The sequence below is a fragment of the Bolinopsis microptera genome, chromosome 9 (genome assembly GCF_026151205.1).
Source record: "Bolinopsis microptera isolate Bmic1 chromosome 9, MBARI_Bmic_1.0, whole genome shotgun sequence".
NCBI lineage: Eukaryota > Metazoa > Ctenophora > Tentaculata > Lobata > Bolinopsidae > Bolinopsis > Bolinopsis microptera.
Genome location: NC_087080.1, coordinates 8,283,270 through 8,310,737, shown reverse-complemented (window position 1 = coordinate 8,310,737; position 27,468 = coordinate 8,283,270). Strand labels below are relative to the sequence as shown.

General features: G+C 38.1%; 4 protein-coding genes across 7 annotated transcripts in view; 1 reads left to right on the top strand and 3 right to left on the bottom strand.

Moving 5' to 3' along the window:
- LOC134820849 (vasculin-like protein 1) overlaps positions 1 to 27,468 on the bottom strand; it is a 632,099-nt gene that overhangs the window by 396,234 nt on the left and 208,397 nt on the right. The gene's annotated exons all lie outside the window — the stretch shown is intronic.
- The window catches only part of LOC134821469 (glutaryl-CoA dehydrogenase, mitochondrial-like), a 101,897-nt gene that overhangs the window by 12,844 nt on the left and 61,585 nt on the right, over positions 1 to 27,468 (top strand). The window lies entirely within an intron of this gene.
- The window catches only part of LOC134821471 (proline-rich transmembrane protein 2-like), a 90,378-nt gene that overhangs the window by 27,670 nt on the left and 35,240 nt on the right, over positions 1 to 27,468 (bottom strand). The gene's annotated exons all lie outside the window — the stretch shown is intronic.
- On the bottom strand, positions 61 to 27,468 carry LOC134820934 (zinc transporter ZIP6-like). 4 transcript variants are annotated; one of them, XM_063831601.1, is made up of 15 exons: positions 27,249 to 27,468; positions 26,804 to 26,950; positions 26,542 to 26,668; positions 26,266 to 26,371; positions 25,511 to 25,680; positions 25,178 to 25,310; positions 24,718 to 24,900; positions 22,643 to 22,693; positions 21,630 to 21,659; positions 13,014 to 13,080; positions 12,205 to 12,324; positions 11,790 to 11,900; positions 8,287 to 8,363; positions 2,692 to 2,873; positions 1,230 to 2,314 (listed from the first exon to the last, which is right to left on the bottom strand). In XM_063831601.1, the coding sequence occupies exons 1-14, from the start codon at positions 27,463 to 27,465 to the stop codon at positions 2,715 to 2,717; spliced, it is 1,698 nt and encodes a 565-aa protein (XP_063687671.1). In that variant the 5' UTR covers positions 27,466 to 27,468; the 3' UTR covers positions 1,230 to 2,314; positions 2,692 to 2,714. The 4 variants fall into 4 exon arrangements, with proteins under 4 accessions (XP_063687670.1, XP_063687671.1, XP_063687669.1 ...); XM_063831599.1 differs by lacking the exon at positions 21,630 to 21,659 and adding an exon at positions 14,156 to 14,257; XM_063831602.1 differs by having other exon boundaries at positions 1,259 to 2,382.

Here is a 27,468-nt window from a genome sequence, read left to right as displayed (position 1 = left end):
CCCAGCAATGCATCGAGCAGCTATATCACTTTCACTACACAACAATGACCCGAGAATCTTACTCTTTCGCCAATCATTCATTCAAATCGTAACATAAAATATTAAAACAATCAGTGCTTTTGTACCAAGCTTGCAACAGATGTTCATTCTGTCGAAGAAAGTAGTTTAAAATTACATTTAAAACTAGCAGCTAAAAATATTCTCACCGAGTCTCCTTCACTAATTGATTCCTTTGCCGATTCGACGCGCCGCGCAAACTAGCATTCTTGCTTCGCAATCAAAATCAAATTCAAGGCTCGTTGTGAATTGGGGTTGTGATTGTTAACATAATGTGTGTTACGCCATTATTTGCAAGAAGGAAAAGGTTGCGGTAAATCGGGGTTTTGCTATATTCAGCAATTAGGGATCATGCAAACAGAAGGACAAAGATTATAATTCTACTAATTAATATTGTCTCTTACTTGAACTAACTCACTTCTTTGTCTTATATTATATCAACTTCACTAAATAAATCATCACGACATATCTCATATATCTGACTAAAATAACCTGGAAAGCGTTTGTCTCATCTCCAATACAAGCTGTTACAAACAGCACGGTCCAACTTATAAACACTGGTTATAAACACTTCTTATAGACAGGAAACTGTCTCAATGATCGTGAGGTTTACCGACGTTCTCCAGCGCCTCCTCGTAGAGAGCCAGCACCCACATGACCAGGAACCCAACCACAATACCACAGTGTTGTAGGATAAGTGTTAAGAAGGGACGTTTACTGTCCCGGGACTGGGAGTTCATTAGCGGGATCTGTAAATATAGTCGGGTTAAGGTGGGCAGTTTATAAAACAGACATTAGAGACATTAGAAAGTACAACCACAGACTACAGACTAGAGGGGGGACTAGTATCCACACCAGCTGCCTCTGAGAGACTGGTTGAGACAGAACTTATGTTCGATAGACTCTGTTCAGACTCTGAATCTCATAGACTTTAATCAGATATTTTATCGACTTATAGTAGACTTCCCCAGACTTATTATAGTATACTAAATATTTGCCTCTGATTATTATCATATCTGCCATATCTGTGGGTCTTCAAGGGGCAATCAACAAGAGCCTAGCTCTTGTGCAGGCGTTTGGAATCATAACCGCGAGCGAGACTGTGTAAATTTATGGGTACTGATGGTCGTGGGATAAAACTTACCTGCTAAAGTGCTAAAATGATTTCATAGCCGTGAGAGAAAATGTATAATACATCTTACAATATCAAACATATTATATTCCTTCAATTACACAATTATTTTGTTTCTAAAGTTTCATTATCCTAAACTGGCATAAGGAATAATGATTATTAAGTCGAATTTTCCCGTCACTTAAAACTGCCGAGCTTATAGAATTGAATTTATTTCTCCTGATATTTTAGTTGGCTAACAAGAATACAAAGCTGACGCTGTATATTGAAAACGACAAGAAATACTGAAATGAAATAAAGTCGAATAATTTATTCTCAAACGTTAAGTGTCATGCATCTAATCCTAAATTAATTTCGCGATTGTTGATGAGGCCGCGTTGCCCCGGCCCGGAATAATCGAAATGTTGAACCGATCAGTTAATACTTAAAAACTAATGATTACTAAAGCTACAAAGTATAAACTTACAAATTTACTGTGATAAAAGCTATATTTAATATGTATGCGAATAATTCAAATCACAAATAAATCCCCTACTTAATATCAAGTTAAAACTAACAAATCTTTATAAATAAAACCTTGCATCGACTGATAATATTAATCGCAGTTGATGATACAAAATATTTTCAATTTTTCCCGCTTAAATCGGCGAAAAGAAGTCTGCTTGGCTCAGAAAACTTCAAGGTGATAATGAAATTCTCTTCACTATCTTATATTATAATATAAGGGATTCACTTTCATTATAGGCATCAATTAGGATACTTCATTAGTTATGGTTTTAATAAAGTAATAACAACTATTAGAGACTCGATTATCTAAATTCTAACTATGTATTTAATTCTATTCCGAAACCGGCCGGATCTAAACGCTTTTGACCTATTATTAGTGTTCAAAGCGAAAATAAATATACTATAAACAAGTCCCTAGGTGACACCAGTCCCTAGGTGACACTGTAACCTAGGTGACACTGTAACCTAGATGACACTGTTACCTAGGTGACACTGTTACCTAGGTGACACTGTAACCTAGGTGACACTGTAACCTAGGTGACACTGTAACCTAGGTGACACTGTAACCTAGATGACACTATAACCTAGGTGGCACTGTAACATAGGTGGCACTGTAACCTAGGTGACACTGTAACCTAGGTGACACTGTAACCTAGGTGGCACTGTAACCTAGGTGGCACTGTAACCTAGGTGATACTGTAACCTAGGTGACACTGTAACCTAGGTGACACTGTAACCTAGGTGACACTGTAACCTAGGTGACACTGTAACCTAGGTGACACTGTAACCTAGGTGGCACTGTAATCTAGATGACACTGTAACCTAGGTGGCACTGTAACCTAGGTGGCACTGTAATCTAGATGACACTGTAACCTAGGTGATACTGTAACCTAGGTGATACTGTAACCTATGTGACACTGTAACCTAGGTGACACTGTAACCTAGGTGACACTGTAACCTAGGTGACACCAGTCCCTATAAGGTGACACTGTAACCTTCTCACTTTCCAGTCAACTTGTCAGTGATTGTGGCCGCCCCCTCCAATATTCTCCAAGGCCCCCTCGTACACAGCAATCAGATACATCACCAACCATCCAAAGAACACTCCAATTTGTTGGAGAACGAAGCACAGTGTCGGGTTATCCGCAGCCTCCGAGTTTCTGTTCATTTCTGGGATCTGGGTAGGATGGCCTGTTTATACAAACCCGTTTAAAGGTAAGGAATGTTGCTAATTTCAGCTTATCAGCTCCGTAATTGTAGCCCCATCTAATCAGCAGTCTCGTCAGTTTGATCCGTTATATTTGTTATCATCAGCATCGAGTCTTGATAGACGATTTTCTTTATGATTGGGAATTGGGATATGATCGTTGAACTCAAGTCAGTCCTTGATTATGTGATGAATCGTTACCACTAATCAGAAATGAGCTTATTTATACTCCTCCTATGGGGAGCACATCACTTATCTTATCTTGCATGCTGGTTTCAATGTTATTTAATTAATTAGCGAGGATCGTCAAACATGCTTATAACTTGATCTTCAGCAAAGTGATTTTTTGCAAATATCTCGAACTGAGGTTGGCAATCATGTCCTTTTAAATGGTATTGAGCTATGAATCATACTGAAAGTGTTCATGTAATTTCACCGAAAGGCAAAACATATGACTGTGGAATTATACCATAATTTATTTGTACAGTTAGGTACACGTGCCGAATTGAAGATCAATGCTGCGCGTACCAGGCGCGTTGTTTGACCAACGTGAATATTTTTTTAAAGCTTTTATTATGAATTCCGTTTCGCGCCCTCCAGATAAATCGTACTACCTGAGTGGCAACAGAAGGACTTTCGACAAATCTTTTCCAAATGAAAAGTTCGAAAATAGAGTGTTTTAGTGAATAACTTAGAATATATTTTTGATTTTCTCAAGATCTGACAAATAGATTTTCTTTAAACTTTCCATATAGTTACAAGGCTATAAAACAGATAATCTGAGCGAGTTAAGGCGATTTTCTATGTGCCAAACTTGAGATATGACTTCAAACACAAGAAAGTATCTCCAAATTGGCGGTTTCTAGCGGAATGCAGGCACATATTTCGAGATCCTACTGATAAATTTTCTTTAAACTTTCCAGATAGTTGTATGACTATAAGACGAATGATCTGTGCGATTTTGAAAGAATTTATATGTGCTAATTGTGTTTGAGATATGACTTCAAACACAAGAAAATATCTCCAAATTGGCGGTTTCTAGCGGAATGCAGGCACATATTTCGAGATCCTACTGATAAATTTTCTTTAAACTTTCCAGATAGTTGTATAATACGAATGATCTGTGCGATTTTGAGAGAATTTATATGTGCTAATTGTGTTTGAGATATGACTTCAAACACAAGAAAATATCTCCAAATTGGCGGTTTCTAGCGGAATGCAGGCACATATTTCGAGATCCTACTGATAAATTTTCTTTAAACTTTCCAGATAGTTGTATAACTATGAGACGGATATTCTGTGCGATTTTGGGCAACCTTATATGTGCCAAACCTCAGATATGACTTCAAACACAAGAAAATATCTCCAAATTGGCGGTTTCTAGCGGAATGCAGGCACATATTTCGAGATCCTACTGATAAATTTTCTTTAAACTTTCCAGATAGTTGTATGGCTATGAGACAGATAATCTGAGCAAGTTTGGGCGAATTTCTATGTGCCAAACCTGAGATATGACTTCAAACACAAGAAAATATCTCAAATTGGCGGTTTCGGAACAATATTTGACGAAAGTCGATTATCTTGAGATCCTACTGATAAATTTTCTTTAAACTTTCCAGATAGTTGTATGGCTATGAGACGGATATTCTGTGCGATTTTGGGCGAATTTCTATGTGCTAAACCTGAGATATGACTTCAAACACAAGAAAATATCTCAAAATGGCGGTTTTTAGCGGAACGCAGGCAAATATTTCGAGATCCTACTGATAAATTTTCTTCAAACTTTCCAGATAGTTGTATAGCTGTGAGACGGATAATCTGTGTGATTTTGGTCGAGTTTCTATGTGCCGAACTTGAGATATGACTTCAAACACAAGAAAATATCTCCGAATTGGCGGTTTTTAGCGGAACAAAGGCATATATTTGGAGATCTAAATGATAGAATTTTTAAAAACTTTCCAGATAGTTACATGGCTATAGGAGGAGGAGGAGGAGGAGGAGGACTGAGGAGGCTAGGGGAGGAGGACTGAGGAAGACTTAGGAGGAGGAGGAGGTGTAGGAGGAGGTGGACTCAGAAAGAGGAGGAGAACTGAAGAGGACGAGGAAGTGGAGGATGTGGAGGAGATGGACTCGGGAGGACTCAGGAGGAGGAGGACCCAGAAGGAGGAGGAAGACTGAGGAGGAGGACTGAGAAGGAGGAGGAAGAGGAGAAGGAGTAGGAGGGGCATGAGGGAGAGGAGGAGGAGGAGGAGGAGGAGAAGGAGGAGGAGGAAGCATCTAAATGTTATTTCCATTTTTTCATAACATTTTTGTTCCGTTTTTGTCCGTTTAATTATGTTTTTGTTCGCCCTACTTTTTGTCCATTTTGAAAATAAAGGGTACCGAACGGACAAAAACGGACACAAAACATGATCCCCCTTTCCAGATAGTTGTATGGCTATGAGACATATAATCAAGAGGAAGAGGAGCATGAGGATGAGGAGGACTGAAGAGGAGAATGAGGAGGAAGAGGACTGAGGAGGAGGACTGAGGAGGAGGAGGACTGAGGAGGAATAGGACTGAGGATGAGGAGAAAGACTTAGGAGGAGTAGTGATGAGGAGGAGAAGGAGGAGGAGGACTGAGGAGGAGAAGGAGGAAGAGGAGGAGGACTGAGGACTGAGGTGGAGGAGGAGGAGGAGGAGGAGGAGGAGCAGGAGGAGGAGCAGGAGGAGCAGGAGGATAAGGACTGACGAGGAGGAGGAGTACTGAGGAGGAGGAGGATGATGACTTAGGAGGAGGAGGACTGAGGAGGAGGAGGACTGAGGAGGAGGAGGAGGAGGACTGAGGAAGACTGAGGAGGAGGAGGAAGTGTAGGAGAAGGTAGACTCAGAAGGAGGAGGAGGACTGAAGAGGACGAGGAAGTGGAGGAGGTGGAGGAGGAAGAGGACTCAGGAGGGTGTGGACTCAGGAGGAGGAGGAATCAGGAGGACTCAGATGGAGGAGGACTCAGGAGGACTCAGGAGGAGGACTCAGAAGGAGGGGGAGGATGAGGACACAGGAGGAGGAGAAGGAGGATGAGGAAGAGGAGGAGGAGGAGAATGAGGACTGAGGAGGACTGAGGAAGAGGAGGAAGAGAAGGAAGAGGAGGACTGATGAGGAGGAGGAGAAGGACTGACGAGGAGGAGGAGGACCGACTGAGGAGGACTGAGAAGGAGGAGGAAGAGGAGGAGGAGGAGGGACATGAGGGAGAGGAGGAGGAGGAGGAGGAGGAGGAGGAGGAGGAGGAGGAGGAGGAGGAGGAGGAGGAGGAGGAAGCATATAAATGTTATTTCCATTTTTCCCTTTTTTCCATAACATCTTTGTTCCGTTTTTGTCCGTTTTATTCTGTTTTTGTTCGCCCTACTTTTTGTCCGTTTTGAAAATAAAGGGTACCGAAACGGACAGAAAATATGATCCCCTTTTCCAGATAATTGTAGGGCTATGAGACAGATAATCAAGAGGAAGAGGAGGATGAGGAGAACTGAAGAGGAGAATGAGGAGGAAGAGGACTGAGGAGGAGGAGGAGTAGGACTGAGGAGGAGAAGGAGGAGGAAGACTGAGAAGGAGGAGGAGGAGAAGGAGGAAGAGGAATGGGGGACTATTATAGCCATACAAATATCTGGAAAGTTTAAAGAAAATGTATCAGTATAGGATCTCAAAATATGTGTCTGCGTTCCACTAAAACGCGCTAATTTGAGATATTTTATTGTGTTTGAAGTCATATCTCAGGTTTGGCACATAGAAATTCGCCCAAAATCGCACAAAATATCCGTCTCATAGCCATACAACTATCTGGAAAGTTTAAAGAAAATTTATCAGTAGGATCTCAAAATAATCGACTTTCGTCAAATATCGTTCCGAAACCGCCAATTTGAGATGTTTTCATGAGTTTGAAGTCATATCTCAAGTTTGGCACATAGAAATTCGCCCAAACTTGCTCAAATTATCTGTCTCATAGCCATACAACTATCTGGAAAATTTAAAGAAAATTTATCAGTAGGATCTCGAAATATGTGCCTGCGTTCCGCTAGAACGCGCCAATTTGAGATATTTTCTTGTGTTTGAAGTCATATCTCAGGTTTGGCACATAGAAATTCGCCCAAAATCGCACAGAATATCCGTCTCACAGCCATACAACTATCTGGAAAGTTTAAAGAAAATTTATCAGTAGGATCTCGAAATATGTGCCTGCGTTCCGCTAGAACCCGCCAATTTGAGATATTTTCTTGTGTTTGAAGTCATATATCAGGTTTGGCACATAGAAATTCGCCCAAAATCGCACAGAATATCCGTCTCATAGCCATACAACTATCTGGAAAGTTTAAAGAAAATTTATCAGTAGGATCTCAAGATAATCGACTTTCGTCAAATATTGTTCCGCGGAACAAATGGAACAGAAAGTCCAACTCAGTGGCAAGCCCCTCACAAACGTAACCCAAGCTTTCTTGTTATTTGCCACAGCCCCTGTCTCACGCAATGACACACGAGGAAGTAAAATCATGTGCAATGTGTGGTCGGCTCAACTAGAAGGCAGATTCGTTGTGTATTTCTACATAAAAATGAGTGCACATTATACGACATTGAATATCCCACAAATGAGTAACATTATGTACATAAACTAGCGTAGAGTGCCACCCATGTCAGTGGTCATTTGTGTAGGTCAACTTATTCGTGCACAGCTATAATAAGTAAATTGCCTTGGAGCAGTACAAAGTCTCAAAAATGATAAGGTATTTGATGATAGGTAGAGGTAAGAAAACCTCAAATAAGCGGCATATTATAATATTTGGTCTCGTAAAGTTCAATATCAGATGTTATTGAGGAGCGAAAGTGGCCATTGCATGTGGTTCTGACATTAGCATGCAACTCCCTGCCCCTGAGACTTGCGAATTCAAGATTTAATTTTTGCGGGACGTTGCTTGCTGGAACAGAGTTAAATTGCAGCATATATAAATTATAACTATATAAGTGGTACATAATCACAAACAACTTCTCTGTTTATTGTTAAACGAGAGAAATAGGCAGAAAACATCACAGCTGCTCTACGGAAATCACAGTAAACCATTGTGACTGTTAGACTGATTAGTAATTATAAGCGATCGGGTTTAATTAAATTCAAACTGGCTGATCTAAAAATAAATATTCGCTTATAAATCGCATACTCACAGCTGATAATATCACACACTAGCACAATTATCGTAATATCAGCATATGAATATCAGTTATCACTAATTCAAGTGAGTTGATTAACCCAATTTTGTTAAAATCATTATTACTAATCCCAGTTAAAATCACAGCGGTTACTCGCTAATGTAGCGGAGGTGATACACGATTGTTTTGATAAAATCAGCAGCTTTTACTCACCAAATCAGCACATGCGATGTAGATAAACATTCCGGCTGTAAATGCAAATATCCACTTTTGAGCTTCGTCGTTAGCACCTGAAAACAAATAATTGTTATGTGATTAATTAAGGAACTGGTCCATGGTAACTATTAACTTTTGCGTACTTGGGGGAGCTTCTGGATATTCGAGAAAGGTACAGATAAAGGAAATTTATTCTCATAAATCTGAGTGTAAATATGATTGGAATGTTTGCGTAGGTCACGGTTAATTTCGTTTGCCTTAGTAACACGCCGGACAAGAACTTATATTTCGTTAGGTATTTGGAAGTTCTTCTTCCCTTACTAAAACGGAATAGGATTAGAACTTAGACCGTTATTCAACATTTTAGATATGAAATATCCTGTTACACTCACACACACACGGAAATCTAAATTAAATGAATTGGATGTAACCGGAAAGATTAGGTTAGCTACCAACATTTTTATGTAACACTCGAGACCGGTATGGAAAGCAATTACATTACATTAAAGTGTTTCGAACGGGAAAGTTTCCTCTTAAAATTCCCCAATAGTAATAGAATAGATAGTTGAAGGCGTCTAGACTTTATATTTAGGGGTTATTTATTATTGTATGAAAATATGTCACGTGTGATTCAGATATGTCACGTGTGATGTCACGTGTGATGTCACGTGTGATGTCACGTGTAATTCAGATACAACATGTAAGTGCGGTACAATTTTGCGAATAGTGCGATTCCGCACTAAATTTTCTATTATTGGGGCTTGATGGCATCATTAGCTTACAAAACACACACACACACACACACACACACACACACACACACACACACACACACACACACACACACACACACACACACACACACACCACACACACACACACACACACACACACACACACACACACACACACACACACACACACACACACACACACACACACACACACACACACACACACACACACACACACACACACACACACACACACACACACACACACACACACACACACACACACACACACACACACACACACACACACACACACACACACACACACACACACACACACACACACACACACACACACACACACACACACACACACACACACATCATGTATATCACATGATGGTTCAGTTTAAGACAATAAAGAAGACAATATTTTACATAGAGTTTCCCGAAAATTTCGGATGTATAACAGACTTACACACATGGAATTTTGGATACATTTATTTATAACTGAAATATCTAGTCGTGACTAAAATGACACAATTTGAAGCACTAGTGATCAACATTGGTCAGTTGTTGGTTTGCAGCCACGTTTCTCGGACGGAAAAGTCTACAGTTACACAGTACACCGCCTACAATCTTCACTAAAATCCCACGTTCCAATAACATACCTTAGTTCCCAAAAATTTGTGTGCCATTATATTGAGCACAATTTATTTGAGCCCGAAAAATTTGGGCAGAAAATTTGAACTCATTTGGGCGACCAAAAATTTGGGCACAAATTCTTCGAAAAATGAACGATTTTCCACTAAAATTTCAGTTAGATATTTGCCAATTTTAAGCATGTAGGTGGTAGTCTGAGTTGTTTCACATTATGAAATTTACGATCTGCCCAGTAACTGCTAAAAAATACAGTGACGATGGCACAGTACAAAATGATAGATATACAATAGTGATATTTAGTCTCTCAATCAGATAGTTTAGTCTACTTACACTCAGCATATCTTATCATACCCCTTTCACATACAATTATCATTATGACGCCTCACCAGATGGTCGAAAGGTTTGGAAGAAAATCAGAAGGTTTACATCATGATCTATCAAACTAAGCGGCACATACGCTTAGCTTTGGGGAAACAAAGGTGTACATAATTGTGTGTTGCGCATGGGCTACATCACTGGGGGGGGGGGGGGGGGGGGGGGGGGGGGGGGCAGGGGGCAGCTGCCCCCCCCCCTGGGATTTGGGGGACAAGTTTACAAAAACATGAAAATTATGTATTCTTCAACAAAGCATTAAACCAGACGGCTATGGTTTACAGTTTTGTTGCACTGTAGCCCCCCCCCCCCCCCCCCTACATTGTGTTATCTTTAAATACCATGCCAGTTACCACGAACAATGGATGAATTCCGTGTATGTACTGTCAAGCTTAAATTCGGACTACTTACATTAATTTGCTTTTTCTTTTAGTTGCTGCTAACGTAAATTCGTTTCCCTCAAGTACTGGAAAATGCGTCAAAATTGTCTAATTTCCTTAAAAATTTTCCGGTGGGCTCCGCCCCTTGACCACACTGGGGGCTGCGCCCCCAGACCCCTGCTACTTGGTCAAGCCATGAATGATAGATTAGAAAACTAAAATTTCAAATATTTTTTCACTTGGATATGAAGAAAAAGCCATCTTTCTATAGATTTCAGGGCCACAGGCCAAATGCCAAAAGTTTGGTTAGCAAAAAATTTAGCAGGCGGAAAAGATTTATGCAATTAATTTGGTCTGCAAAAAATTTGGGCGAGAGGCCCGCTCAAATTTTTGGTCGCCCAAATTTTTGGGAATTAAGGTATATTATTAAATAACATATATTATTATTCTATTATTATAATCTCACGCTCCACTAATATCACGTAGACTTACTCTTATTTTAGTGTTTAACAAATGTACGAGACTGCACTTCATAGTGGGGTTTTTAACCTCCTCGGCCTCCTTGTATTTTAAATGTAAGTATGTGATATTGTTACTGTTGAGTAGAACAACATTGTGAGCATAAAATGAAATGATGAAATACTTGTCAAATAAATGTCAAATAAATGTCAAATAAATGCTCCGCTTGGTTCGGGCCTTTTCATCTTGGTAACCAAAGTAGCTCATATTCAGAAATAGCCATGACTGATAACTGTTTTTCAAAAAACACAATGTTATAGCCGTAATCCCCCATGTTGTCATAACCCGATTAGGTACGTATTGAAACAGAAAACATTTCCTCTATTACTCTGCAAACCACTCTAAAGTAATGCTGCAATATATAAAGTGATGCACCAATGACCAATTTAGCAATCACGCTGCAAGAGAAATCTCAGTACCCGATATAACAATAGAAATCACAAAGCTTTGTGAGTTTGAGGGTGTCAGCGTTTGATACAACTGATTGGACAAACATTTGCTTGTAAAGACGAATTCTGATATTTCAGTTCGTAGCCACCAGCCAAAAATGGGCATATCCTGCCTTATCTTGTACTAAGACACGCACAAAATTGCTTATTATAACTTTGATTTGAACATCTCTTATTCGTCAATGTTCGAGGGGATATATTTTACATATGACTACGAAAACATACTATACTGTTGGACTAAAATACGTTCCAAAAAAGAACTTGGAGATGTGAACTCTAAAAGAGAATGATCCATTACATGCTCTAATAGAGGATAATCTTTTTGCACCACCGAACTATACGATAAATAAAGCCAGTAGTTCGTGGTAACATTTAAGTTTTACCTATAGCAAGTCCCACAAAGAGTCCCAAGAAACAGGTCAAAGCGGACAGGAAATTAAAGAGGACAGCGTATCTTATCTTCATACCAGCGTTCAACAACACCGCGAAATCTCCTGTAAAATAAACAATAAGCGGTGGTTTCAAAGGTTTTAGGGGTTTTAGGGGGGGGGGGGGGGGGGGGGTCAAGGGTTTTAGGGGTTTCAAGGGCTGGTGGAATAAACTTTCAGTATTTAAGATCCTTCTGATTAAGTTCAGGAAATCTGGCAAACATTATTGATGCAAAAAAACCGTGGTCATTTACTAATTATAGGAATATATTAATGATTAGCTTAACATCGGTATTACTGATCGGTCATACAGATAATAAATACTTAATGAACAATTGACAATGAACCTGAAATTGTAAAACCACGTTACCTAGTTCGTGAGGGACCTCGTGACAGAAAACAGCAATGCTAGTCCCGAGTCCCGTGGCCAGGGAGTTGGTAAACGCTGCTCCCATCACCAAACCATCCGCAAAGTTATGTAGCGCGTCACCTGGCAGTGAATATTTTCTCAAAATTATATATTGACGAACCCATCCCAGTGGAATTGTGTGACAGGTAGTGCGTCAACCGTGCGTACTTTTATTATTATTTAAATATATTATCTGCTTCTCATTTATGGAACAAATTTGTTCCTGTTCAAGGACCACCTATAAATTATCACACGGAAACTATTCACCTTTGCGCCCCACCTCCCCCTCCTCTTATCCGACATACCCCTACTTCCTGCTTAATTCTGTAGATAGTAGAGTTGACCTAATATTACTGACCAAAGATTACTGACAAGCCTATCCTTTAAATACTGATAACCACGCGAACAATACCCAGAAACTGATCAAAGAGTATATGATATCATACCAATGTCTGATAACTTTCTAGTATAGAAATGTGCTATTTCCAGACAATTACACTAGACGCATTTTCTTATCTTAGTATGTACATTGTACATGTAAATTGTTTATTATAACAAGATCTTTTGTCACATACAATGCGTTACCACGGATACGCAATACAAAGAACAAGGTGAGTAACAGACGTAAGTGCTGTCTATTGCATTGTTCTACTTAGAGGACCAAATTAAATCACACCATGGCTCAAATAAAACATGATTTAATGTTCGTATAATTATTTAATCCACTGCTGTCCTCAGGCTGGTCACCGTTAAGTGCTAACATGCCTCACCTATGATAACCATCCACGCGACACTGTCCACAGAGCAAATACCACCGTCTCGTGTTATCACATCTTCCTACAAGATCACGTGTTAAATGATGCCACGTGTTAGGAATTATCACGTGCTATGTAGGGTCACGTGTTAAAAATTTCCACGTGTTAGGTCCCTAAGTAGCGGGAGGTAACACACATTTATCATTTGACTACCGTGTAGGCTGTTAAGTGACACAAAGCTTATTTAATTTACTTTTAAATAGGAAAAAGTTGAAAGTGGAAGATAAGATCAGGCTTATTAAGTTATCATAACTGATAAAATAAATCAGAAAATTTAATAAATTACGCATGCATGATGCATTCCAAAGAGGAAATATCAGATATGATGCATACTGCATAGCACCGACCCAAACACGTGCAAAGACCACGTGTTGTTTCTCCCAGTTAGTTCAGGATGAAGTCCCAATATATGACATAATATATATGTGAACTTTGTGGCAGCAATTGTCGTGTCATACGAAGATTTCTTAACAAAAATGGGCTCCTATCTAATCTTCTTCCCTAGATTTCAGTTATTTTATTTTTATAATTTACTTCACCAATTTTGGTGAAGTTCTATTTCTATATATGTCACTTACCAGCTATATTCACAGCTACAATTAAAAGATAGCTGAAGAGTGTGTAAAAACGCAGAGCGGTAGTGGCACTACCACCACAAGCAGGAGTGTAACAGTAATGAAAACAATGACACGCAATCATAGCGCCAACACACGCAGGTTGTTTAACAAGTGATTATACTACAATAACTCGGAATATGCTGAAATAATCGTAGAGTATGCTGAACTTATTGTTGAATGTGCTGAAGAATTTGGATTGATCTTTTGAGGAGAAGATAAAGTTTTTATCCCACACTAGACACCCAGGGGTACTTTATGTGATTTCACGACATATGAAAATTAAGTACTATGAAATAATCATTCAAGATGTAATGATAGAAATGATCATAGCAAAGTAGCAAAGAAAAGAAAATCCACATCGCAAGAAAATTCACAACACGCACATCACATTAAATAGACAAAGTGGTCACAAAGGATCATAAAAGGGTCACACCACAGAAGAGTACGCATGCCGGAGAGGGACTTTACAAACTTATCTACCTCATGCAAATGGTCAACAAATGACCGCCGTTTGTTGCACCGTGGTTTAGTGTTGGTCATTTCCAGGTCCTCCACCTCGTTCACTGCCGCCAGCTTGCTTTCCTTCGGTCGTGTTGGAGATAAATCAGTGGAGTGAAATAGAACAGAGATTAGTACTTAACTTAGTTTGGGACTTTTACGGTGTTAGATTATTATTATTATAAAACAGGATCTTACCGACAAAAATGATTCTTAAAAATACCTTAATGCGGTAAACTGTACCCTTGAAAAAGATTTTCCCAACATCTGTTGCATGCAGCTATATCTCTAATTTCGTTCAATTCATGCAAGTTGTCCATTTGCAAATTTCTACTACTTAAATCACTTCTTAAAACCGATAACAAGTTCATTCTAGGTCTCCCCAATCTACCAATGAATTAGATTGAGAAGTTAATTGGTTGCTGGTTCTGGACTAATAAACAGTAAACAGTAAACAGTAAACAGCAAACAGTAAACAGTAAACAGTAAACAGTAAACAGTAAACAGTAAACAGTAAACAGTAAACAGTAAACAGTAAACAGTAAACAGCAAACAGCAAACAATAAACAGTAAACAGTAAACAGTAAACAGTTAACAATAAACAGTAAACAGTAAACAGTAAACAGTAAACAGTAAACAGTTAACAGTAAACAGTAAACAGTAAACAGTAAACAGCAAACAGCAAACAATAAACAGTAAACAGTAAACAGTAAACAGTTAACAATAAACAGTAAACAGTAAACAGTAAACAGTAAACAGTAAACAGTAAACAGTAAACAGTAAACAGTAAACAGTAAACAGCAAACAGCAAACAATAAACAGTAAACAGTAAACAGTAAACAGTTAACAATAAACAGTAAACAGTAAACAGTAAACAGTAAACAGTAAACAGTAAACAGTAAACAGTAAACAGTAAACAGTAAACAGTAAACAGTAAACAGTTAACAGTAAACAGTAAACAGTAAACAGTAAACAGTAAACAGTAAACAATAAACAGTAAACAGTAAACAGTAAACAGTTAACAATAAACAGTAAACAGTAAACAGTAAACAGTAAACAGTTAACAGTAAACAGTAAACAGTAAACAGTAAACAGTAAACAGCAAACAGCAAACAATAAACAGTAAACAGTAAACAGTAAACAGTTAACAATAAACAGTAAACAGTAAACAGTAAACAGTAAACAGTAAACAGTAAACAGTAAACAGTAAACAGTAAACAGTAAACAGTAAACAGTAAACAGTAAACAGTAAACAGTAAACAGTAAACAGTAAACAGTAAACAGTTAACAGTAAACAGTAAACAGTAAACAGTAAACAGTAAACAGTAAACAGTAAACAGTAAACAGTAAACAGTAAACAGTAAACAGTTAACAGTAAACAGTAAACAGTAAACAGTAAACAGTAAACAGTAAACAGTAAACAGTAAACAGTTAACAGTAAACAGTAAACAGTAAACAGTAAACAGTAAACAGTAAACAGTAAACAGTAAACAGTAAACAGTAAACAGTAAACAGTAAACAGTAAACAGTAAACAGTAAACAGTAAACAGTAAACAGTTAACAGTAAACAGTAAACAGTAAACAGTAAACAGTAAACAGTAAACAGTAAACAGTAAACAGTTAACAGTAAACAGTAAACAGTAAACAGTAAACAGTTAACAGTAAACAGTTAACAGTAAACAGTTAACAGTAAACAGTAAACAGTAAACAGTAAACAGTAAACAGTAAACAGTAAACAGTAAACAGTAAACAGTAAACAGTAAACAGTTAACAGTAAACAGTAAACAGTAAACAGTTAACAGTAAACAGTAAACAGTAAACAGTAAACAGTAAACAGTAAACAGTAAACAGTAAACAGTAAACAGTAAACAGTAAACAGTAAACAGTAAACAGTAAACAGTAAACAGTAAACAGTTAACAGTTAACAGTTAACAGTTAACAGTAAACAGTAAACAGTAAACAGTAAACAGTAAACAGTAAACAGTAAACAGTAAACAGTAAACAGTAAACAGTTAACAGTAAACAGTAAACAGTAAACAGTAAACAGTAAACAGTAAACAGTAAACAGTAAACAGTAAACAGTAAACAGTAAACAGTAAACAGTAAACAGTAAACAGTAAACAGTAAACAGTAAACAGTAAACAGTAAACAGTTAACAGTAAACAGTAAACAGTAAACAGTAAACAGTAAACAGTAAACAGTAAACAGTAAACAGTAAACAGTAAACAGTAAACAGTAAACAGTAAACAGTAAACAGTAAACAGTAAACAGTAAACAGTAAACAGTAAACAGTAAACAGTAAACAGTAAACAGTAAACAGTAAACAGTAAACAGTAAACAGTAAACAGTAAACAGTAAACAGTAAACAGTAAACAGTAAACAGTAAACAGTAAACAGTAAACAGTAAACAGTAAACAGTAAACAGTAAACAGTAAACAGTAAACAGTAAACAGTAAACAGTAAACAGTAAACAGTAAACAGTAAACAGTAAACAGTAAACAGTAAACAGTAAACAGTAAACAGTAAACAGTAAACAGTAAACAGTAAACAGTAAACAGTAAACAGTAAACAGTAAACAGTAAACAGTAAACAGTAAACAGTAAACAGTAAACAGTAAACAGTAAACAGTAAACAGTAAACAGTAAACAGTAAACAGTAAACAGTAAACAGTAAACAGTAAACAGTAAACAGTAAACAGTAAACAGTAAACAGTAAACAGTAAACAGTAAACAGTAAACAGTAAACAGTAAACAGTAAACAGTAAACAGTAAACAGTAAACAGTAAACAGTAAACAGTAAACAGTAAACAGTAAACAGTAAACAGTAAACAGTAAACAGTAAACAGTAAACAGTAAACAGTAAACAGTAAACAGTAAACAGTAAACAGTAAACAGTAAACAGTAAACAGTAAACAGTAAACAGTAAACAGTAAACAGTAAACAGTAAACAGTAAACAGTAAACAGTAAACAGTAAACAGTAAACAGTAAACAGTAAACAGTAAACAGTAAACAGTAAACAGTAAACAGTAAACAGTAAACAGTAAACAGTAAACAGTAAACAGTAAACAGTAAACAGTAAACAGTAAACAGTATTATTTGCTTTAGCTGTTACAGGTGCTGAAAGTGAGCACTGATCAGCATGTTCCGAGGCATCTCCATGTATGTTAAACTACCACAATAATATAAATACAGGGTGATTAAAAAAGAATGTTGGGATTTTAATTTGTGGCAATTTAAAATCCCCAAACATCCTCTTTGAATCACCCTGTATATTATGTAAAAGAAGTTTTTCAGTTTTCTAGTTGGATAAATTAACATCAAAAGTTGTATCGGGATTGCTGTAAAATGACTTAGTCGTAAATTACTAACATGAGGGATACATGTAAATGAGTGAATGAAGTGAAAACCTGCTACGAAGGAAAGCTGGGTAGACGTTCAGTCTGCAGTATCATATTTTGTTAATGTTGATTGTCGGTGTCATGAGACCAGTGATCACCGAATTATTTTTCGGTTTTAACAGCCTCAAAAATTTAAAGATAAAATTGCAAATGACCTTAAAATCCGTCGTATTATTTGCATAAAATTTATCGTTTTCAACAGCCCTGGTTGAGAAAGCATTTTAAAAAGTTAGGAATACTTTAAGATTAGTAAGTAAGCTGTACTTATTTTGTTAAAGACGGAAGATTCTAATAATAGTTTCCGTATTACTGAAGAATGGTTAGATGTTTAATGGTTATGCCATATTTAGCAGGTCTACATGAGCTTAAGGGGTCCAAAATTTTAAAGCTGTATGGTTACAAGAACTCATAATCGTTTATTGAAAAATAAAAGTTATGTAACCTTCCAAATAGCGTTTCTGTAAAGATTAAATTCATCACAATTCCACGGGAAAACCGCCTTACATATCCTACCGTGGCTCGTTTTGCTGAATATTACTTGATTCGTACTGCAACAAATAATTGCATGAAAAGCGACTAACCCACATAAAATACAGAGTGCTGCCGGAAGAGCTGGATCAGACCGGGGTGACTTAAAGTATTATCTCATATGCTGTCTCGTCTCGTTTTACTTTTCCAAACCCAGCTGACATTTAAGCGTATCATTTTGACTCATATCACTTCTTACACCATCCTCCACCATTCACTCTGATTTCACCGGCAACCTTCCCCAGGGTTGCCACACCCCAGAGGTAGGCAGAGCATCTCAATGCTATCCTCTCGTGGGCTATCTTGGCCCAGCCTCTTTAAAAAAATTTTTAAAAACATAAAAAAATACAGAGTGCTAACTCAAACTGTTAAATAACATCCCTGAGTGCTCATTCTTTTCAGACCAGTGGCACTGTCCCCCGACGGCAGACCATCATTTTAATTCATGAGAATTAAACCAATTGCAGGATTCATTACGGCTCTATTTTTCATCAGAATTCTAATGATGTATTAAAGTTGATTTTCAGCCGAGAGAATTTCGGAAGAAGTTGACAAATGAGTGTTGCAATGGAACTATTTAGGTAATAGAAGCAAAATTTCTCACCTAAAAACGGAAAAATTTGGACAATTATAGTTTACAATGAAGACAAAAGGATAATCAACAATCAAAAAGTATATTATCTTAATCTAAACTGAAGCATGTTCAGTGGGACAAACCCTCATCTCCCTAACATATGTGAGCATGTCTGCACTTGCCTAGCACATGTGAGCATGTCTGCACTTGCCTAGCACATGTGAGCATGTCTGCACTTGCCTAGCACATGTGAGCATGTCTGCACTTGCCTAGCACATGTGGGCATGTCTGCACTTGCCATCGTTGCACCTCACTGTACCACAAGCGCACCCGTCAGCATTTGTTCCCTCACAATCTTCATCCTCTGTTGGGACGTAATCTGGGTCGTTGTCCTTCACATCAGTCTTCTCCCACGTAGGAAGGGCGGCCCATCTCCAGTACTCACAAAGATCAGCCCCTCTTGCTGTTTCAAAGTATCCCCCAGCGCCCCAGTTGGAGCCCCAACTGTTTTTGACAATCATGGATTTTTTAGTGTATCCGACACCAGTTACCGCATGGTTAGCAGCACCCCATGTTCCACCTCCAGTATCTCCAGCTTGACAAGTCCTGTCTTCAATGATGCCTTTTTGGTAGTCAAAGAAATCATCAGTCACTTCAAATGCTATCCCAACTGCCCCTTCAGCAAGAAGTGCGATCACATTTTTCTCTCCAACAGGCACAGCATTGCACCCTGTTATCTTGGCTCCGATCAGACCGTCGTGCTTCTTCTTGTACTTCCTGCCGCACCGTCCGTCCTGAGGCACATACTTAACATCACTTGTCAGGGCTAAACGTCCCTTTTTCGCGGAGTAATTCCAGCAGTCCTCGTACCAGCCACCATTGCAGCCATCGTAGTTGTAAACGCAGTCCAAGTACTCTTTCTCAGCGAATGACTTCCTCTTGCCGGTCAAGATAGCGTAGTTTGTCTCGATCGGTCCGACTGCTCCAAATGTCCAGCACGATCCACAACTAGCCTGGTTTTTTACTCCAGTTACCTTTCCTTCAGCCCTCCAGTCTTTAGACTCAGGAATGTCCAGCTCCCTGAATTCCTCATCAGTAATAGGGGCTAAGGGAGCACATTTAGGGGTAGATGCGTTCAATCCCAGATAGCTGCTCTTCTCCTCCACAGTCAGATCCGCGAACTTGTTCAGACCTTGGGTCCATGTTGGATGTCTTGCGTTTCCATCAGCGATCCTCTTCAGGGAACTCCTGAATAGAGACAACCTTTGTGGAGACTTAGCTTTTCCTTCGTTTACGGAGAATTGCTCGTAGAGACTAAGAAGTTGTCCTGGGCTCTCCAAAGCAGCAGCAAGGCCACTGTAGCGGGAACCGCTTACAGCTCCAACTGTCACAGCATACAACACGAGTAGAAGCATTGTCACGAATAATATCGTTTCGTCAAGTAAATCCCGGTTTTTATACTATAAACCTTTGTAAAGAACTTCAAAGAAACAATTAGCGCCCGACTAATTTGATCTTTTTACGGACAGATGGTGAGAAGGCATCTTTTGTTTGCGTGAAATTTACTTATTAGCATTCATTTAGAGAAGTAAGGAAAAATTCCCCGAGCGTTCTTCGTTACTTATATTTACTTAACCTACTACTCCAAACCACCTGGCTGGGAATTCAATTTTATAAGAGCCGCTGCACATTGACAAAGATCTAATCTTTACGAAGATAGAATTGCTGATTGTGCAAAACGACCTTTATTATTACTAAACCTTTACGTTTCACCGGGTTGTACCTGATTATAACCACAATGTGCTCATCTCAAACCTGCAAACTTGCTCAAGGGACCTGTGCTGAGTACGGAGTACAATAACCCGTACTTTGTTGTGTTACATTATGTGCACACGCTCAATGACCTCCTTTTCTTTTAAAAGGCTATCGAGGCTACTTGACGTAAACTTGCAAATGTGATTACCCACAATTTGACATCTGGATAATCATGTTAAGCCGATGGAACTCCGATGAATTATTGGTCTGATGAAACTCGTTAGATCCCTATTATATAATTTACAAAGTTTGAATGGGACATAGAATGAAGCCTTTAGACTTGCATACCGTTCTTCCGCAATTTAAAATTCGATTAAACTACTGCGATATGATCCTTGAAAACGTGTGGAGGAGATTCTTATCAATGTTAGTAACGTCATCTATCTGCATATTTTCAGCAGAGCAAGTGTGCCTCGCCCACCCTGGGTCGAGATTAAATTTGCACCTTATCAGCTTATCTTCCGGCCCGGTGCGTGGGGGTGCGCTTGCCATTTTAATGTCTAGTTTTAAGAAGCAACAGACAGTGACACCATGGCGGCCATGCCGGGTAAGTTATAATTTTTATTGAACCGGATACGTTCTTTAATATTGAGTACAAGCGGAAGGCGGATATAATTTTTCGACATCAGTATTGAGTATTCAAATTTCAAGTATTTGCTTCAGTTTAATTTAAACTAATATAATCTCAAAATCGGGAGTAGAATAGTTTCAGCTATTCAGTATTCAAACATCCTCCTTCGTTACAACATTTTGGAAACAGATATCGGTCTTAAATACCCTTGTGAATAATAACGTCAGATGTTATTTACGTATCCTTGGAAACTTGAACACTCTACACTCTACAGTCAACACTATACAGTATACACCCTTTTTTGAATTAATTCAAACAGATTTCGTAGAATAAGTGAAGAATCCAATGTAAAAATCGTGAATCATTCAGTATCGATAAGCCTACAACTTGGCTTTTGGGTCAGCGGTAACCTAATTTATCTTGAAATTTGCAGCGGTTGGATTCATATACGATTGAGTGGATCAATAATTAATCAGCGGTATTGGATATATTAGGATAATCATTACAAAACGCGAGATCTTTCATGACAAAATTCAATCAATGAGATGATCTTAAAAGCATGCACGTAACCTTCTTGCCGTGTGAATGACCATTAACACCCTGTAACGTGGATTGGTAAATTGTTATTATTTTACCGAGTGTAACGAATAACGGCATTTATAATTCGAATCCCAAGAGAATACAGATACCTATCTTATTTCACAGTATTGTTTTGTCGTTAGAATTCGAAGACTTGAGAATAAATTTAAACTTTTCTTGTAAGATTGACTCATGAAATTACATGACCAACCACCTTATGAGCTGATATAAAATTCTAAGAGCAGTATCAAATGTGAGCATTGTGGTAAAATGTGCATGTTGTTTAGTGAGGTGAAAGAGTGACCATGAGACGCCAACACCTCTGTTATTAGGGACTGTTCACAAATTACTCAGATTTTGATTTATTTTTCAGACCCCCTCCCCTTTACACACTTTACACACAACTATTTTAAATGCTATTGTGTAGAAAGTACACAGTATTTTACAAACACCTTCCCCTAGTAATATGTCAAACTATCTCTTTTCTTCTTAATCAAGACGCACCTTGAGTTCCAAAGTGCGTTACAGTAGGAACCTTGTAGGAACCTTGATGGTTTCTTAATTTGAATCTTATTAAACTCTAACTCACTATAAACTAAATTATTTCAGAAATAAAGTGAACAGGTGGTCGTTCTACGACGTCAATACTCAGTTTACAATCATCTAGAATAAAGGTATTAGAAATCTAAATGTAATGTGTGACATGAATTGTGTCTAATCGAACGTTGAAACTATTTCCCCATACCCTTAAAGTGAACGGTATGAAAAGTGTGGATCTGAAGGAATGATGCGCATGATCCGTGTACTGAACTGAGGTGGTATAGAAATGTGAATTGTCCGTGTAGAGTCGTGTGGTAGCACGTTGAAGTTGGAATGGAAGAACGTCTGAAACAATGAAGTATGAGCAGTACCAATTAAATGTCCACATAAGGGTGTGAGTATTTTGTATGTTTAACAAATGAAGGAGATAACGAATATGCAGGTATTTCCTCAGAACTTCTTACCTTCATCTCAGTATCCGCACCTGGGTTTGCGTGCACTTCGGCTTCTCCTCCCTGATAAATACAACACGTCACTAAATAGTAAACATGCAGTTACCACTAGTAACCACTAGTAACCACTAGTAACCACTAGTTACCACTAGTAACCACTAGTAACCACTAGTAACCACTAGTTACCACTAGTAACCACTAGTTACCACTAGTAACCACTAGTAACCACTAGTAACCACTTGTTACCACTAGTTACCACTAGTAACCACTAGTTACCACTAGTAACCACTAGTTACCACTAGTTACTAAACAGTAAACATGCAGTTACCACTAGTAACCACTAGTAACCACTAGTAACCACTAGTAACCACTAGTAACCACTAGTAACCACTAGTAACCACTAGTAACCACTAGTAACCACTAGTTACCACTAGTTACTAAACAGTAAACATGCAGTGGAATATTCAAGTTTCAAACATGACCGTTAGTGTGTCATATCCCGTGGTTCGTTTCTTGGCAAGGTGACAAGGTGACAGCTGAACCACCAACTGCTCGCCATTCTACACTAAATATTTGACTGAGTGTCTGCTGTTTATCAAGCAGGAGGAGCCAGCACCAAAGCTGAGCCTCCAATGGTCTAGCGTATTTTTCACGGATCACATGTGTAGAAGTTCTCTTTTCATTCAATCTCAGAGGACCATTCAAATATTACGCAAGAGTCAGCCATTTGAAAGCTCCCTTCATCAGTAGGTTTACACAATAACCACTAGTAAAGTAGTAACCACACAATACACGTGGACATTATATTAAATTTATGCAACCATTAGCAATTTGCATATTTCGAAATCCCTATCCTGCTGACGTAATATTTGAACCCGCCCTAAAAATGGGGCCGGCCCGGGGCCAGCGTGACATGGAGGTGAGTCAATCGCTTTGAAGTAACCTCTACCAGTCTGAAACCTCAGTTCTCAAACAGGGATAAAGGTGGGAGACTATAGATAGGAATGTTGAGAATTTGAGAGACAATACCGTTATTTGCAATCAGCCATTGTAACCACTCTGGCATAGAAAACCACAAGTTTCCATTTGAGTGCTTTTAAAATGAGATTACAAGAGATTACAAGGGGTCCTCAACCGCTCTCATTAGATGGGAAGTGGGCTCATGTGTTCCTCTAACCTCTTAATTAGATGATTCGAACTTTTAATTGGATTACGGGTGATGATTTTATCCGAGATCAGCTGTTTGATGAGACATACAAATTGTCCCAGTTCAGGGTAACTACCTAGAATGGCTAATAATTGGTGGATTAACACGTGGTATTTGTAGGTGGATTACCACGTGGTATTTATAGGAGATTGGGAATCAGAGAAGTAATGGGAAGCTCCGGTTAAGGGGATGTTCCGGGGCCTCTTCTGATCTAAACCTGGAGTTACAGGCCAATGTAATGATATTAAATCTAGATTGGAACAATATGTTAGTAGAGTCATGTGTATTCCGGGGATCTTCCTACATGAGCAGACATATTCTCATATTGGTGTACAAGAGACACGCTCCTATATTGGCAGACAACTATGTGGGAGGTAACTATTGTAATTATAAAACTAGATGAGGAAAATGAAGTCACTGAACAGGAAGACTGAGGAGGTTTTCTCTGAATCTTAGAATAGTAACAATGTAGAGCCTTATCTTGAATATAAGGTGTGACAATGCCAGAAACCATATACTTGCAAGCTTTATTTTACTTTTCAGAAAAATATATTGAGCATGATGTAATACTGCCTGCATTAAAGAAAAAATGTAATATTTATTTCTACATGTTACAGAAGTCATTAAAACATAAACATTTATTATTTTATCGCGTAAAGGGACTATAAAACTACAAATTACGTTTCTGTTGCAAAATAAAAATGATTCAAACAATAAATCACATACCAACATTTCCTACTTTACTTATAAAACGCCTATTAAATAACTAAGCATTCGTCAAATTCCAGCTGAAACACAAAATTTAAAAGTTACAAACGGGAAGTAATAAAAACAGAAGTATAGTACACAAGTAACACAGTAATAAAAACACAAGACTCACATGGATGTGTTGATGGGGTATAACCAGATGAATAGCCTTCTCGAACAATAAGAACATGTACACTCCACACGTGATCGCTATGGTGATGTTCCTCCTCTGTGTATTTGTCATCTCCTCCTTTTCCTCCCCGTGATCGTGCCCCTCGTGTCCTTCTCCGTCGTCGTGGGAATGCAGTCCTAGTGACTGGCGGATTGAAGAAATAAAATCACTTGAAACATGAAGATTTGTGTCCAGTGATGGACTAAATGCCTAATGCTCTTTTAGTAAACTTTCAGAACACCTTCATCTCCTTAAAGTTCACAAAAGTCGATTCATCATTATATTGTGTGATAAACCAATAAAATCAGTCTAAAGAAGCTGAAAATACTATTTTTGCAGTATCTAACTTGCTTATAACTATCTTAACATTCAAATCATTCGATACTCGTCAAGTCATGACCGTACCCCGAATGTCACCTACCAAAGGAATAAGATGAAGAGTAGCATCTGAAAGTAAACAGCCCATAGCAAGAGCTACCATAGTAGAGAGAAGGTAGGAATACCACCATTGGTGTCTCAACAGTACAATTAGCACTCCTATCACTGAAAACGCACTGAAATGGTTTTTACATGTCATGTAGCCAGTGCAAGTTATAGAAATTATCGTGTAAAAATAGTCTAGCAAAAGCCAAGACTAACTCTTTATTATATATAGATACCTCTGCAGTAAAATCAGAAGTCAGATGCAAGTTTTTTGTAGGATGGTTTTTAAAGATAAAGATGGTAGTTAAAAATAAAACTTCCCGGAAGGTACCTAATGAAAGCCGTTGCGATGATACCGTAACCCCACTTTGCCGAGTTGCTGGTGACTTTCTTCGGGGCATGACAGTGGTTACCGTGGAAAGATGCATTCTCCTCCAGACAGTGACATTCTGGTTTATCACCAGTATCATCCCACTCAGCGTCATCTATCTTAGCACACCTCTGAATATCACAACGTTAGTATGTTAGTATATTACGAGGCAATAAATATACAAATGTTCATATTCATGTTAAACAAGGGTTGTGATGTTGATATCCTGACTCCTTTAGGCTTTATCATATTATCACTTCGAGATGGCAGGGCCTACTCTTATGCTGTCTATCACGTTGAACGTGTAATGTAAATATAGTGTGGATACATGCGAATATCTTACTATATATAAAGCGAGACGATATATATATGTGTATATATCCGTGCCATTTTACTGACACCACGGCATCAACTTTAACGCGACTTTCCGCAAAAACCGTAAAACATATACAACTGAAACTTTTTTGACTGGGTCAAATGCTTTAATGGCCTTCAAATCAGCATGAAAAAATAAAAAATTGGCCAAGGAATAATAATTTTAGTGCCCAAAATTTGGACTCTCAAGTGGTGTCAAAAACGCGAATTAAATAGGTATTAATTATTTTAGTCTCTCGAGTCTTGACACCACTTTAGGGTTAGACGGGTTCCTGCTAGTATATTCTAAATAACCAAAACTTTATCATATTATCAAACTTATTATCGCGACTTTAACTTACCTCTTCAACATATTCACAAGATGCTTTACCCGCGCTCACCAACCAACTGAGAGGATCCTCCTCTGTGCTGGCTTCTATAGTGGTGGTATTTTCGAAGCATACACCCCTGTGACAAAGAGGTGTTTAGTTATGAGATAGTATGATGGCCAGCCTTGATATTAATAATTGGAGAAATGAAGTACAAAAAAAGAATCGTTTTCAGATAATTTGAGGAGTTGTACAGACAAATTGCATTTTTTTAAATGAGTAAACTTCATTAAGTTGTACAATATTTACTTGTAAAAAGCGTAGAGACTCTCCTTATATTTGAAACATTCTTTCCTTACTTTACTGGTACATGTTTTTGTATCTGCATCCCAGGCAATTTCTGCCTCTGGATTATTACCTTTATCCAAACCACTCTCTGAAATCATACAATGAATTATATAGATGAAAAACAAACAGGATAATAGATTAAGGAAGCACGACTGTGAATCTGATGTAGATTAACCAACCTCAAAATGCTCCCATTGGGAGCGTAAAACAATGATTTAATTACCTGTGCATTTGCAGTAGTCAGTCGCTCTATCGGTAGTATAACAGTTATCAGCATCTGTTTTACTCTCAGTGGAGAAGCAGTACATACCTCCATCTTGTTCACATTGCTTTTTCTTAGACACTACGTGATTGTGTGCATCTCCTGGGGCTGGTGAATAATCTTACTGGTAACTGGTAACTGGTAACTGGTAACTGGTAACTGGTAACTGGTAACTGGTAACTGGTAACTGGTAACTGGTAACTGGTAACTGGTAACTGGTAACTGGTAACTGGTTACTGGTTACTGGTTACTGGTTACTGTAATATTTACAGGTACATAATCTTCATGTTAACTAATATTTCTGGTAACTAATCTTACTGATAGTTATTATACTGGTAACTAATCTTACTGGTTACTAATATTACTCCAAAGTCTTAACTAGGTGCTGCTTCTTACAAAAACATACCTTGCCCATGATCATGGCCATCATGATCATCACCATCATCAAACTCAGCAAATTCCTCATGATCATCGTGTTCGTCATGATCATCGTGATCATCGTGATCATCGTGATCATCGTGATCATCGTGATCATCATGATCATCATGATCATCATGATCATCCTCTGAAGCTAAAGAGTGCATCACAAACAGCATGATCAGGATGTACTTGATGGCCGTCATTAT

Excerpts from the sequence above, each read along its gene's own strand:
- LOC134820934 (XM_063831599.1), bottom strand. The coding sequence starts at position 27,465 with ATGACGGCCATCAAGTACATCCTGATCATGCTGTTTGTGATGCACTCT. Across the intron at positions 26,669-26,803 it reads TGACTACTGCAAATGCACAG|AGAGTGGTTTGGATAAAGGT; the intron begins GTAATTAAATCA and ends GTATGATTTCAG. Across the intron at positions 25,311-25,510 it reads ATCGCAACGGCTTTCATTAG|TGCGTTTTCAGTGATAGGAG; the intron begins GTACCTTCCGGG and ends AAACCATTTCAG.